Source organism: Pseudorca crassidens, chromosome 11 (genome assembly GCF_039906515.1).
Source record: "Pseudorca crassidens isolate mPseCra1 chromosome 11, mPseCra1.hap1, whole genome shotgun sequence".
In the NCBI taxonomy this organism is placed as follows: Eukaryota; Metazoa; Chordata; class Mammalia; order Artiodactyla; family Delphinidae; genus Pseudorca; species Pseudorca crassidens.
Genome location: NC_090306.1, coordinates 97,955,740 through 97,971,280, shown reverse-complemented (window position 1 = coordinate 97,971,280; position 15,541 = coordinate 97,955,740). Strand labels below are relative to the sequence as shown.

Sequence of the window (15,541 nt, the reverse complement as noted above, 5' to 3'; positions counted from 1 at the left end):
CTGGAAAAAAGGGGAGGGAAAGAGCTATGCATTTGAGGAAACTCCTAAAAGCATGCATAGGGACTGAGTATTTTGAGTCCTCACTACTCAAAAGTGTGGTCCTTTGACTAGCAGCTTCCACCTCCCCTGGAAGCTTTTCAGAATCACAGGATCGGAACCTGCATTTTAACCAAGAGGTGACTGAGAAGTACTGATTGAGAACAACGTATCACTCAATCTCCAGATATCCAAAGACTACTGGAGAATATTATACATCAATATCCCTTGGGACGTGGAATTTGTATGTCAAGTAAAATGTCGTCTCTCTTTTTTTTTTTTTTCCCCTTGGGGGTAAAAGATCACAGCCCCAAGCATCAAGGTGACCCAGCTCCAGGCACCTAAAGTGCTGCTTCGTCTCAGGGCCGGGCTCACTGCCTGACCTCCCCATCACTTGCTTGTTCCGTGTGTACCTTTCTGTCATGGCATCTGCAGCCACGGGGAGTCAGTTCCTCCTGTTCACCACCTTGACAGTGGCGGGGAAGAGGATGGCCAGAGTCTGATCCAGCCCCACTTACTTCAGGCAGAACCCCTGCTACCACTAAGACCACAATATCCATCATCACCCACAGAGAGGCCAAAGAAAGCAGCTATAGACCCTATTATGAAAAGGGACAGCACTTACAGCGTCTCACATTTCATCAATACTGGGTTTGTTTCATGGTACTAAAAATTTACTCCCTGCTTCACAAATCTGTTACTTTTGGAATTCTGCTTATCGGATACAGACAGCACAATCCATGCTTACGTAAGTAGAAGAGATCAGCCACCTCGGCACTCAAGCAGTTGCTCATGTCAGGATGCCGTTTGTGTGCATGTTCTCGTGCATCTCTGTTTAATTAAGCAGGTGCCCGAATACTCACATGTGCCTCTTCATGCATGTTTGTCTCAGTGAGCGTAGGCTGGGTACTCACATGTGCAGTGCAGTTTGGGCCTTGGCCGCCTCCTGTTTGGTGCTGTATCGGATCAGGGCAGTGCCCTGGGTTAGGTTCAGATGGAATGTCAGCAGTGGGCCATGCTGCATGCAGATGGTTCTCAAGGTTGACCCATCAATCTAAAGAGTAATGACAGTCATGAGATAAAAACTGGTGATGGGGTGGGAGAGGAAGTCAAGTGACCTTTCTTATATTTGAGAATGAGAAGGACTTCCGGTTCGTAAATAACAGCATTAGTACTAAATAAGTCTAGGAGAGACAAATGAAGAACTCGAGGCAGGGAAAGACCGCACTGAATACAGAGGTCTTCAAGGCAAATCTTAAGATATTCAAAGCACTGGGCTCAGATCTAATGTGGCCATTTTGCAGATAAGAAATTTGTATAAATACAGCTCAAAACAAAAGCACATGATTCAACCTGTGGTCTGTTTTCCTTAAGAGGTAAACAAGTAAACCTATACTGATTGGTAGAGCCTTAAAAAGCAGAAATAAGATGGTAACCAGATAAGAACGTAGGAGGACATGCAAAGTTCTGAGCATGATTACTCATGTAACATTCTTCCAATCTCACAAAAAGCTACAGAGAAAAGACACAAACAAGAAAGGCACTGCTGACCACCTGACGATTCAGAATGCTGACGGCTGACCCAGCTCAGACGATTCTGATGTCTCCTTACTCCTACTCTCGTCATCTCAAGGAGAGACTCTACGTCTACCTACTTCTTAGTGCCTTCTGCTGCCCTCAGCCAGCGTGACCAATGGTTTTTTTTATAGCTGCTCACCCTAGTCAGACTCTCAGCATTAGGGTGTTCAGTGATTAGGGACAATTGCCCTTCCTCACCTATGACTTAGAGAACAAATCTCTTTACTCACTCTGATTTAGTTGTATCAAGATCTTTACTAGGTTTATTGAAGCTGCTCAGTGCAACATTTCAGTTCATTTTTTGGGAAGGGAAACAGATTACTACTGGAATAGCCTTAAAAAGTTGTGCTACTGGCGGCAGCAGTGGAAACATTCTGTGGTTTTACCATGGAAACCCTACAGGATGAAAACCGGCAGTTTCACTGTAATTCTTTACAGAAAATGATGGGACAAAAGCTCTTGGCATTGTTTTATAAATGACAATTGACTATATAAGCATGTCAGTATATACCACAAGTGACTTTTCTGGGATAGACGCCCTATAAATAAATTGTAGGTGATGACAAGTAAATTTATCCAGGTCCCCCAAAATGTGGCCTTATAACCTCCTTTTAAGCTATGACTCAGATTAGTGAGATGTCTGCTATTAGGTCGTTTTGATTTTTAAAATGAATCAATTCTTTCTAACACAAACACAGCCAATCCCTATATTCATTTTAAAAAAAAAAATTTATTTATTTATGGCTGTGTTGGGTCTTCGTTGCTGCATGCGGGCTTTCTCTAGTTGAGGCGAGCGGGGGCTACTCTTTGTTGTGGTACGTGGGCTTCTCATTGTGGTGGCTTCTCTTGTTGCGGAGCACGGGCTCTAGGTGTGCGGGCTTCCGTATGTGTGGCACGTGGGCTCAGTAGTTGTGGCTCGTGGGCTCTAGAGCACAGGCGCCGTAGTTGTGGCGCATGGGCTTAGTTGCTCCGTGGCATGTGGGATCTTCCCGGACCAGGGATCGAACCCATGTTCCCTGCATTGGCAGGCGGATTCTTAACCACTGAGCCACCAGGGAAGCCCGCCTATATTCATTTATATACATATACAAATGAAATCACTATTTTTTTATTTTATTTATTTTTAAATTGAAAAAATTTAATTGAGGTATAGTTGATTTACAAAATTACATTAGTTTCAAGTGTATAACATTTTTATAGATTATACTCCACTTATAGTTATAAAACATTGGCTATATTCCCTGTGTTGTACAATATAGCCTTGTAGCTTATTTATCTTATCCATAGTAGTTTGTACCTTTACTATTTTTCATACGATAATACAGGCTCCTTTTAACACTGCTTCTCTCATCCTAACCATATTACACCCACAGCACTGTGACAACTTAGAAATAATGAGGCATGTTTTGAGGATGGTTATTTAAAATGTCCATACGTCAGTCAACTCTTCGCTAAATAAATAACCCAGGGCTTTCAGCTGAGTTGATTAGATATGGAGATTAAGAGCCGTTCCAGTTCCAGATAGTTCCTCACGTTAACTGTATTTAGAAAGCTGTCCATCTCAACATGAACCTTGAAATACGAGCCCCAGATTTACTCCCCACAAATGGGTTCACTGGGCAAATAAATTTAGGAGAATCTGTATTTCCCCACAGAGGATCATAACACATGTTAAAGCACAGTAAAGAGTCTAAGAAGCCTCATAATGAAGGCACCTGCTTCATTTTGTTTAATCAAGTATGTATTACAAACATATTAGGCCAGAGACCTATTAATATCCCATGGGAACACTCTGGAAAATGCTGGCTTAGTAAAGTGTGCATGACTCCACTTATGAATTAAATGCCAGACAATTTAATCTCTGTGTCAAAGGGAGGGAGGTATAATTGATCCCTTTTTAACAAGGTGTTGTAAAGGTTGTGCTGTCAAGTCCACATGAAGGCCCTGGGCTCAGTTTCCACGGGTCCATTTAACCTCATTTGACTGCTCCATGTTTGCTGCTGCAAATATGTCAGTTATCAGGCAACTCAAGCAGAAGGGAGGGAGGTTTGGTGTAAATGAAACCCCACCACTGTAACAACAACCCAGAGAGCACGTTCTGATGAGAGCAAATCAGTAATGCCATCTACAGAGAAGAAGAGAACAGACAGGAAATGAAAATTCAGAAATTCACACATACGGCATTTAAGCCACGAAATCCACACATTCCTTCTACTGCAGAGATGGATGGTTAATGGTGTATGAATGAAGCATAAAAATGGTTACCAGTGAGCCACAAGTCTCGTTGAATGAGTAACACAAAAACAGGTAACTTTTTTGCTTGGTTCCAGATTCTGACAGGCAGATCCACACAGCAAGTTATCTCTGCTAAACAGAATTCACCAGATAACACCACCCCATGCTCCCTATTTATAAACTACACGTGTTAACATCACCATGAAGGCAGGCGTGAAGCTGAGTGTCCAGCATCCCCCCAGCTTCAGAAGTAGGCTTCGGGCCTTAGCTGGGGAGACTCACCCCTGCAGGCGGGACCTCTCTGTGGTGACCAGGAAATAAACGAGCTCTCCTCTCTGCTAGCCCCACAAACCTCGGACTTTCCCTCTCTTAATACAATCAAGTCCCATCCAGAAAATCCCAAGAAAGCGTGGTTACCTGTGGAGTGAGATTGTGAAGAACCAGCCAGTAACTAGGACGAACTGAACCACCATCACTCCAGGTGGAGGCTGGAAGCAACCAGAAAAAAAGATCAGGAAGAACGATCAAAAAATTAAGATAGCCACGCGTGAGACACATTTTCAAACAGCCCACATGGTTCCTCTCTCCTCTTATAAACCATCTTCTCCTTCTGCCTCACTCTGACCTCCTTCATCCTGTCACTGAATAGCCAGTTCTCTTCTCCTAGACCTTGATCCTATGCGCTCTTGCGCCTTATTCGCAAGACAACGTTGTCCTCCCAGGGTTCTCATCTTTACTCCGTCAGTACCTCGGGAGTTCTTGGGTCCCTCTGCCTTATGCTGACTTCAATTCTCCACTCAAGAGATACTTTTTCCTCTACCCGACAACCGTGATTTCCTCTGAGTTCATCGTGTCTTCAACATTTGTGTGAACATAAGCCCCTCGGGTTGGAACAATGATGCTCCTTTAGGCAGATCCTTCTCACCAGAGGCAAGCCGTGAGTCCTGTGTCCCCCACCCCCTGACTGAGCGGGGTGCTGTGCTGCTCCAGGGAGATGACGGTTTGGGGTTGGTCAGACCGGGAGGCGGGCGGGGCAGCGGTGTAGTGTTCCTTGAGGAAATATGGTTTTTCCACATCTTGTTGGAGAGATGAGTGGGGTTGTGTCCTATGGGATCTGGGGACCATGTCGATTTGTAATCAGGGAACTTTGCTATAAGAAGAGAAAATTAAGGAGGAAATTAGGTTAGACAGGTCACTTTTGTTAACAAATACACATACACACGCACACACGAATACATACGTGCTTAAATTCTAAAAATATTAAGGGCACAATTTAAGAGGCGCAAAATAATTTTGTTCTCTGAGCTTATCAAATATAAATTTTCAATGACTCTTACTCTGAATTGACAAATTAACACATGAGCTAAAGAGTTAATAAGATAACTAATTCTTTACTGCTTTCTTAGCTAAACACAACCTGAAAAGGAAGATAAATTCAAGGAAAGTATTCTTAAAGTTATTAGTCTTACTTATACTTAGATATAGTAGAATGTGAACCCAGGCAGAGCTAAAGTATTTATTCTATAAATACTTACTGATTGAATGGAAAGTACATTAAAAATTAAACTTTTCTTGATCCAGAATACTAGATAACATTCAAACAGATTTTAAAAATATAATCAACAAATATTCACCAAGGGCTTACTCTGCTTTTAAGGTGCTAAATCAGTGCTATGGATAATATAAACAGTTGTTCCCAAGAACTTCAAGTTCAGACGGGAAAACAGAAAAGATGAACAACAGAACTGGTAACCCAGGCAACATCATATATGTTCAATACATGGAGGAGAATGACAATGCTGGGCTGTCAGCAACGACTTTGCCAAGACAAGTCTTGAAGGACTGATATAAATGGACGGCTCAGCAAGACAGGAAAATAGAAACCGAGCTTCAACTTAAACTCTCTTTGTACCAAATATGTTTCTCCCCAGTTTTGGCCGAACAACACTTCACAGTAGCAGAGAGGTAAAGGAGGCCATAAAGGTCTGCTGGGGGCAGTTCCAGATGCTATCAGGAGTTTTTGCAGTAGATTTAGCAGGTAGTGTTTAAACTAGGGCCAAAACGTGGATGACAGCAAAGAGAATGGAAGAGAGGAAATGGATCTGAGAGAGAAGAAACCACTTGGGAGACGTCATCACTGGCTGGACCCAGCAAGTGAGGGAGACAGGAAAGAGTGAGGAAGAGGCGAGAGGGAAGACTGAGATGCTGCGACTAAGTGATGTGCAGCAGCACCACTAAGAAAGAGAGTTAGTTAAGAAAGAAAGACAGGACTTCCCTGGTGGCGCAGTGGTTAAGAATCCGCCTGCCAATGCAGGGGACACGGGTTCGAGCCCTGCCCCGGGAAGATCCCACATGCCACAGAGCAGCTGAGCCTGTGTGCCACAACTACTGAGCCTGCACACCTAGAGCCCGTGCTCCACAACAAGAGAAGCCATGACAATAAGAAACCCCTGCTCACTGCAACTAGAAAGCCTGTGTGCAGCAACTAAGACCCAACACAGCCAAAAATAAATAAATAAATAAATAAATAGAAGAAAATTTGTGAGGGTGAGGGTTGGAAATGTATACATTTAGTTTTAAACAAGGGTGATGCTTGAGTCATCTCTCAGGTGACCGCTTGTAAACGAAAGATAAAATAGTTAAAACAGAGGCATGGGCAGTTACAGGAATAAAAGAGGTGAAAATGAGTTTTTATGTAAAGGTAGAAGCCCTAGGGGACTTCCCTGGCAGCCCAGTGGTTAAGTCTGTGCACTTCCACTGCAGGGGGCATGGGTCAATCCCTGGTCGGGGAACTAAGATCCCACATGCCATGCAGTGTAGCCACACACACACACACACACAAAAGTTAAAAAAAGAAAGGTAGAAGTCCTATAAAAGCATAATGTAGGGTGGTGTTTAGAAACATGGAATATGGAGTTGGCTCCTTTACACACTCACTCGGACCTGAGGCAAATTCTATCAGCTGTCTGAATCTCAGTTTCTTTATCTACAAAATGGGGGTAATAGCGGGACCTCCCCCACAGACTTCGGTGAAGGTAAGATAAGAATTCACGCTGAAGGCTTAGCATGTTGCCTGGTCCTGAGAGGTTACTGTTGCACTGCTGATATGACAGAGGTGGAAAGAAAAAGAAGACAATCCGTAAGTACATTAACCTGCAGAGCCTTAGTAGGTAGCTAAGGATTTGTTTTATTTGCATTCGCCTGGATATACGTCAGAAGCCTTAATGACTTTAATGGCTTTAAGGTCCAACTTTTGCAAGACCAAGGTGCCAATTACTAATGATTGGTCTACCAATCTATAAGGCGTTGTGCTAAGTAAGTGACTTCAAAGGCTCTGTTATAACCATTAAGTTTTCCATTCCCTATTGTCTTATACACACACACACACACACACACACACACACACGGAACTCAACAAGTGTTGTTGGTAGAATTAACCAAGGTCCTCTTTTTTTCCCCTTGGCCATCTGCCCTTAGCCTTTGTCTGTAAGTGGAAGAATTTTTGGAGAAAAGCAAGCTCTAATTGGCTGCCTTAGGAATAACAACCTGGACTTAATTGGTTCTTCCCACGGCCCCTGATTTTCTTGGCAGACTGGTTAAAAGAAAAGCACTTGTGTCATCAGGATATAACCTCTGCCCTCTCAACACCCATAAGCTCCCTGTAATTATGTCACCATCTGTCTTGGTCCTAAAGCTGTATTTGTCTCACCCTGCCTCTGTTGAGACTGACTGCAAGTTCCCCAAGGACGTGGCCAATACAAGAGGTGTGTCTCCATCCACGCTGACCTAAGCTATTTATTCCTTAAGAAATAAACGCCAATTTCCTTTGTAGAAGGCAGCCAGACAGGAAAGCACTAGCGAAGGGGCAGAAATGGGTCACACGCGTACCTGAAGTGCTATGAACGTTGCTGAAGGAGTTGTCAGAGGCACTGTAGGGCCAGGCACCAGGTGAAGGCAGCGAGGTGTTGAGGGAAGAATTAGACCCTTTGGATGACGAATGAAGAACGAAATGAAAACAGTGCAGATAAATGTCAGCCTAACTAGTGAAATCTTGAAGTATTTTATTTAACCTTAAATAAGAGGAAGGACAAACTATATCTAAAAACTAAATGTGAAAAGCTACATATTCCTATGTTTTCTGGTGAGATACCAGCAAGTACAAATGAAGCCACAGCCTGCCAAACATGAAAATACTGGGTGCTGAATAAACACGAGGGGTGTTTCACTTATTTACCTGTGGTGTTATCCCGCAGAAGTTGGTGGTCAGTATCTACAATGGGAGATGTGGCTGTACCCCCCAGCACACTTCCTGGGGTGACATAGGGGTCAGATTCAGGGTCAATGTTTTGGATACCTTTCCATGGCACTCCTGGTTGGAATTCTGAGGTAAGGAGAACAAATATTGGATAGAGGTAGGAAGTTGTTCAAAACGTGGTAAAGTTATTTTTTGATACAAGAAATAGATCTGTGAAAAGTCTAAATTCTGAATCTATTTTAGCTCAGATTTTCATCATTAAAAAAAAAAAAAAAGTTGGCCTGACATATACTTTGCCAGCAGCACTCCAGTGCTATCACGACATGCCGACCTTCTTTCTCTGCTTGGGAACTTGATGCCACAGACCTTCAAGGTCTGGCCCCAGGCCCTGCTCCCCGGGAAATTCAGGCCTGAGGGCAGGGAGGCAGGATACGGTAGTGTGGTCTCATGACAACTGTGGGGCATCTAGGACAAAAACTGGGAGAAAATCTGAGTTGGAGAGGAGATATTTCTCCCACTTATCTCACTGGAAATTGGCTCAGATGCACAAAAGAAAACACATCTGACCACTACTGAGGGGAATGTCCAGGGACAACCACAGGAATAATCTGGCTTATCATGAGAAAGCCTAGAAAATATTTAAGTGTTTACAATTTTTTATCGGTTAATTTAAATCATATTTAAAGCTATATTAAACTTTTACTTTCCTAATCATGATGAGGAAGAACAGTATGTAGTACATATGAATATGCATTATACTAGAAACTATACATATTCATAGCTCAAATATACCCGTATAGAAAGAGGTTTAGAAGGACATATACCAAACTTGTTTTTAATTTTGCTTTAATAAATTAAAAGTTTTTTCTACAATGAAAATAGATTACTTGTATCAGAATAAAAAGAGAAAACAAATAGCAAACAGTCTCACTGCACTCACTACTGCATACCTAGAACCTGATAATAAATACTTGCTCAGTGAATAAACTAATCAATTCACTGGACATTTCAGAAGAACCCACGTTTCAAGGCATCCTTTGCATGGATGAATGCCAAGTCCCGGCTCCAAGGTCACCTTATTTTACTCCCAGGCTGTACTCCACGGACCTCCTCTGGCCTATCTGTGCCTGTGCAGTGTTTACCACACAGTAACTTGCCTTGTAGGTGATCAGTGCTCACACCTATGTTCTTGACTGAACTCTACAGAGCAGAGACCCCCTCTAATGAAAATCTGCTATCTTCTCACAGCAAATTCTTCCCTGCTTTTATCAGACAATAATTACTGAATGAAAAAAAATCAAAGTGAATGCCTGTGAGTGTCAGAAGCAATCTGTTCAGAACCTGAAATTAACAATGATAAAAAAAATGATATCCCAGAAAAAACATTTCCTGTACAATACCTGGAGGCCAGCTGGCATTGCTGGATTTACTTCCAATTTTATTCGTTGGTGGAGATTTGGCAGGTAACCAGCTATCACCAGCAGGACCCGTATGGCCACCCAGTGTGTCACCCGGGATGATATCAAACTGGTTGTATGGTGACCCTCCTCGGGTCTTACCAGGGGCCACTATAGCGCCTGAGAAAAGAGAAAGGTAACTAATTCACACCAGAAAGGACTCTTATGAACAGAACTTGTTGCGCTTTCATTTAGAGGAACTCAAACACAGTATGCAGTAAAAAGAGTCCTGGAATTAGAGGTCACGCTTGAAAGCCACTGCATAATTAGGAAGCAGGATGACCATGATAACTCATCTCACCTTTCTAGCCTCTCAGTCTGCACTTATGCACACAGCACTGTTCTCATTCCTGAACGTCCCTTTCAATTTTAAAATTCCATGGTCTTATGAAGTTAACAAAACTTTCATCAACTACGAATCATACCATCATCCCCCCAGTTTTTACACTAATGACCTAGGAATGAGGAATAGGAAAAATACTCAACAATTTGCGGCACATAGAAGGGTTTTTAATTACATTTCTACTGACACCAACCCACCCAAGTCTTTAAGTGCTGATCAGGCCTAGTTTAGCTGGAAGAAGCAGAGAAAACAGAGGGAGTTTGCTGGAGAGAAAGGCATCTGCAATTGCTTTAAATTCCAAAGCAATGAGACAGCATTCCCGCCGAGGGTCTCTGCCAGCACAGGGCCAGCAGTGAACTCTGCAGCTCTGAGATCCACAGCTCCACACATGAGGAACAGCAAATCCTTTGTAAAACTGCTGTCCCGAGAGCATTTCAGTTTTGTTGGTGCCCCCTTCATGCATTTTATATGCTGGGAGGCAGGAAAAAAATTAAAAGCTTAATAATTCCCTTAAACTAACAAAAAATGAACTTTACTTTAAATGAAAATTTTGACCTCTGTGAGATACCATTCTACTTATCTTTCAAATGAATTTTACATGCTGTATTGTGTTACCTGATCTACTCTTAGGATGCTGTTTATGAACAGATAAAATTACTTCCAGGGTAATGTATTAAAATATTTGTGTAGGGACTTCCCTGGTGGTCCAGTGGTTAAGACTTAATGCTTCCACTGCAGGGGGCACGGGTTCAATCCCTAGTCGGGGAACTAAGATCTTGCATTCCACACGACATGGCCAAAAATAAAAAAAATGAAAAGAAAGTATTTGTGTAAATATCGATTAAAATAATCTGTTTGGTTTGGCCTAGCACAAGTATTATCACAACTGTCTCCACGCTCAGCTAAGAGAAGTCATTTGCTTTTCTGGAGCCACTGACAGGAATCTGACTCAAGGGCACACAGTACTGAAGTAGTAGGAAATGAAAAGCTCAATCACCTTGGGGATTGCTAAGGAAGTGGGAAAACATCACCTGTAAGCTCTAAACAGGCAAGCGAGCATTCTACCTGTAAGACAGCTTCTCATATGCCACTGTGCCTTTATGATCATACACCTATCACGTCTCTGGGGACAAGGGGACTTAATGAATCATCAGCCTAAGGAAGCAGCCTAAGGTCCAAAGCTATAGATGCTGAGCTTAGATTATTCAGTCCAGAAACAGATTTGATAATTTCAATACATCATCCTTGACTTTGTAGCATGAAATCAAATGATAATGCTTAGGGGCAGCAGGCAGAGAACTTCACATGGCCACTTCACCAGCCTACTGGATGGGCACATGAAAGAGGGGTTTATAAAGGAACCCTGAAAGGCTCCAGACTGATGGGGCTGAGGCTGCCAGGAAGCCCCTGCAGGAGCCAGTCCAAAACCTATTTACACTTGGTTCTCATGGATACAGCTGAATCCAAGTAAATTACTGTCAAATGAAACAAACATTGAAACAAAGGCTGAAGGAAGGTCCTAAGACCTTTCATCTATTTCAAAGGGAAATGGAGATGCTCTTACAGAGAATTACAGAGATGGAAGAGCTGACCCACATTCAAAACCAAAGCCTACAATGCCCTCAACTGCTGTCTTGCAGACACTGTCATTCATGAAGAACAAGAAAGCTTTGTGTAAAGTTCAAACCTCATGTATTGATCTATTAGTCATCTTTTGGAGATCAAAGAGCTCAAACAATCATCATGATATATATTTGTTGTGATCTCTCTCTTGTAGCTCCAAAAACTGATTCTGTTCTCTCAGCCAATTTATTAGGGTTTTAACAAGGGGAGCTCAAGTTCACTGCTACTGCCCTCAATCCAATTGCAGGTGGGAAATTTTGCTGCCCTTAAGTGGAACTAGCACCTTCAAGTGTCTTATAATTTGAAATACACACAACCCCAATCTTCCTCTCCTAGGTGATCACAGGACTGGGAGGAAAAATCAAGAGACTCATTAGGAAAAAGCTAAAAAAGATCTGTGCTTCAAAGGAAGTTTCTAGGCCACTTCATCAAGGCTTGCTGAGAGTCAGAACAGCTCCAAGTCATGAAGCTTTGTTTGCTCTTACCATTTTTGTGCATATTGGCTTCCTGTGTGGCTACAGAGGGCAGTCCCTCCATCATGGAGGTCCACTGTTTAAAGCGAGACTCTGTTCCAGCCTCCTTCCCACCAACCATGCCGTAGTCCATGCCGCCAGAGCTGAAGCCTAAAATGGAGAACCACATTTTACGTCTTTTTATAAGTTTCTAGTATCAGTAACCAAGAGTTCTGAGGCAGAACCCATGAATAGCTTCATTTTTCACTTAAAGACCAATTCACATGAAGTTTTCTTCACTCAGAAACAGATATTTTGTTTCAAAATGCTGATCCTGGCTCCTGCTTGCTAAAAAAGTGACGACTCTGTTCAGGTATGAAAACATGTATGACTGCCATCTCATTAAGACCGTCTCAGTGCATGTGTGCATTCACTTATCCATCTGCATCAAACAGAACGTGGGGCCAGCAATTCTCCAACTGAGACGGAGACGTCTACACATCAAACCAACATGGTGGGCGCTTCCCTTGCGGCGCCGTGGTTAACAATCCGTCTGTCAATGCAGGGGACACAGGTTCGAGCTCTGGTCCAGGAAGATCCCACATGCCGTGGAGCAACTAAGCCCGTGTGCCACAACTACCGAGCCCGCATGCCGCAGAGAAGCTGGTCCCGTGAGCCATGGCCGCTGAGCCTGCGCGTCCGGAGTCTGTGCTCTCTGGACAAGGGAGAGGCCACAGCAGTGAGAGGCCCTCGTACCACAAAAAACAAAACAAAACAAGAATCTGTCTGCCAATGCAAGAGACACAGGTTCGAGCACTGGCCTGGGAAGATCCCACATGCCGCGGAGCAACTAAGCCCGTGCGCCAGAACTACTGAAGCCTGTGCGCCTAAAGCCCTCTCTCCACAATAGGAGAAGACACTGCAATGAGAAGCCCGCACACTGCAACAAAGACCCAACGCAGCCAAATAAATAAATAAATAAATGAATAAATTTAAAAACAAAACAAAACAAAACCCCAACCTGGTGTAACAGCAGCTATTAAGTTGTGGCAGGGTCTCTGGAGGAGGAAAGGCTTTGCAGAGGGACACTGATCCTGGACCCAGGCGAGGTAGGCGAATAAGTCAAGGAAACCAAGTACAAAGCTCTGACTGGTAACTATCAGGCGTGTGTAGGGAATGATGACAAGCCCAGTGTGACTCCAATGCTTGGCTGCCTATGGATGCAGTGAGACAGGGAGCAATGAAGTGGCGTGGCGTGTAGGGTCTTCATGTATCAGGCTGAGGAGTCTAGACCTTTTTTTCCCCTCTAAGACAGGAGATGAAATTCTTCAGCAAGTGAGGAGAGATAACTAGACCTGTATTTTACAAAGAGACCCGACAGTGTGAGAACGGGGTAGATAGAATCTGGGAGACCAATTTGAAAAAAGTTTTTATATAATGACAAAGACCCCATAGCTTGACTAGGCAATTGGCGGGAGATTCAGTTTACTTCGCCGCGTGCTGCCAGGTGTCAGGCTTTTAGCAAGGGTTTTGGCAGGTAACATTTTCCCACTGCACAGGGCTGGACAGGTGAAAGCCAGACAGGACAGGCTTGTTGATGTAGCCTCACAGGGCCCACCATCCATTTGGGGTCAGAATGTATTTAATACTTTTCAAACTGATGCTCAAAAAAAGTAAAGGACTAAAATCAACCACTGAAACAGGGGGAAGGGAAGAATAATGAGTAAAAAACAGAAAAAGGAGAATGAGCCACAGGGTGGTAACAACAGGCAAGCATGGACACCCAAGGAGGTCAGCAGGGTTCCCACCACGCCTCAGCTCAGGTGGCCTGCGGGGTCTATTCTTCCCCTAGTGGACGTGCAGCTCCAGCCAGGCCAGACTCCACGCTGTATCCACTTTACTCTCCTGCCATCTGGTGTTGTCTTATTGGCCCTCAAGTTCCATCTATCCAAATCCCATTGGGGGCCCAGGTCACATTTTTCTCCCCTGTGCTTCTCTTGTCAGGGATAGTTTTATAAATGCACAATAAATCAAATCAGTTCTAACACCTTTCTTGACCTGTTTAAAATGTTGCTATTAATATACAGAACACTGTCCTTTCACACAGTTTGTAACTGACTTTACTAGTCCAAGTGGTTGCTTGGAGGGTGTGGGTGGGGAGCAGAAGTCCTTGGAATGAGCTGAAAAAATTTCAGATTGAACCCTTCTTTTTATTTTATTTATTATTATTTTTAAATTAATTAATTTATTTTTGGCTGTGTTGGGTCTTTGTTGCTGCACGCAGGCCTTCTCTAGTTGCGGTGGGCAATGGCTACTCTTTGCTGCGGTGCGCGGGCTTCTCATTGCGGTGGCTTCTCTTGTTGCGGAGCATGGGCTCTAGGCGCGCGGGCTTCAGCAGTTGTGGCGCGTGGGCTTCAGTAGTTGTGGCTTGTGGGCTCCAGAGCACAGGCTCAGTAGTTGTGGCGCATGGGCTTAGTTGCTCCGCAGCATGTGGGATCTTCCCGGACCAGGGCTTGAACCCGTGTCCCCTGCATTGGCAGGCAGATTCTTAATCACTGCGCCACCAGGGAAGTCCCCGAACCCTTCTTTGTAAAAAAGAAGAGTTTAAGATATTTTCCCTTTTGTCCTATGTGGCTAAAATGAAATGAGACTGGAGGACAGGGAGGTTGAAAGGAACAAGGGCCTTCTCTGATACAGCTTTAGTGGCCTACGTGGGTTTACTCCTTGGGTAAATTACACCTCTACCTTTGACTTAGAAAGCCAGCCCAAAGTGCCTGGATTCCAGGCCATCTGAAAGCTCGGTTCTAATCATTGAGAAAGAGCTTTTGAAAATAACCTGGGATTCTGGTGAAGATTAAAAAGAAGAATGTAAGGATTAGTAAGGTAAGAAACCATTCCTTTATATATTAATTTTCTTTAAAGTTGCTCTAAAATTTAAAACTCACAATGAATTAAAGTTATTTAATTTCAGCTGCTTAGGGTTCTTCTGTGACACATAAAATATTAAAAATTAGTAAGAGTTATAAATCTTAGGAGAGAAAAGAGTTTGAGCAGTTCCCCCTGAACCTTAGGTAAAGTGGGCATCTTTCTCATTAGAAACTTGTGGATTAAATGCCAACACGATATGGCAGCACCGTTAACTAAGCAATAAAGTGTAGTAAGGAAAAAAAACTGAAGAGGGCAAAAAAACACAAAAAAACACAGGAGATAAGTGCCTTGAAAGGTCCAATCTACAAACCCAAAACTATGAGAGGAAAATCAGTGCAAGGTTGTATGTAACTGTATCTTTCTTCGATGTCACATAGTGACTGGCCTGACGTTAGAATAGAATGTGCTCAACAAATCTGGATGAAAGGAATTCTGTGCTCTAGAGGCTGCATTAACAGAAGGCAGAGGGCACTCCACTCGTGACCTCTGGGGCTGCTCATGAGCTATCACACCTCCAAACCCAGGAAAACACTGACTTGACTGTCCTTGCTATTTCATCAAACCAAACTTCCTCAGTCCATCAAGTAGCCTCCAGTAATTCTCCAGTTCCCCGACAGAAATTCTAATCAAACAA

At 43.4% G+C, this 15,541-nt stretch overlaps 1 protein-coding gene across 9 annotated transcripts in view; it reads right to left on the bottom strand.

Annotated features, from left to right (window-relative positions):
* The window catches only part of TNRC6B (trinucleotide repeat containing adaptor 6B), a 261,509-nt gene that overhangs the window by 12,557 nt on the left and 233,411 nt on the right, over window positions 1-15,541 (bottom strand). For 8 of the 9 annotated variants that reach the window (XM_067698163.1, XM_067698167.1, XM_067698165.1 and 5 more), the window contains 7 exons: window positions 12,013-12,150; window positions 9,505-9,681; window positions 8,084-8,230; window positions 7,738-7,833; window positions 4,775-4,999; window positions 4,267-4,337; window positions 951-1,090 (listed from right to left, as the gene is read on the bottom strand). In XM_067698163.1, the coding sequence (XP_067554264.1) occupies window positions 951-1,090; window positions 4,267-4,337; window positions 4,775-4,999; window positions 7,738-7,833; window positions 8,084-8,230; window positions 9,505-9,681; window positions 12,013-12,150 (994 nt within the window). Of the gene's footprint in view, window positions 1-946; window positions 1,091-4,266; window positions 4,338-4,774; window positions 5,000-7,737; window positions 7,834-8,083; window positions 8,231-9,504; window positions 9,682-12,012; window positions 12,151-15,541 lie in introns of those variants that run through there. The other variant, XM_067698172.1, reaches the window with a different exon arrangement.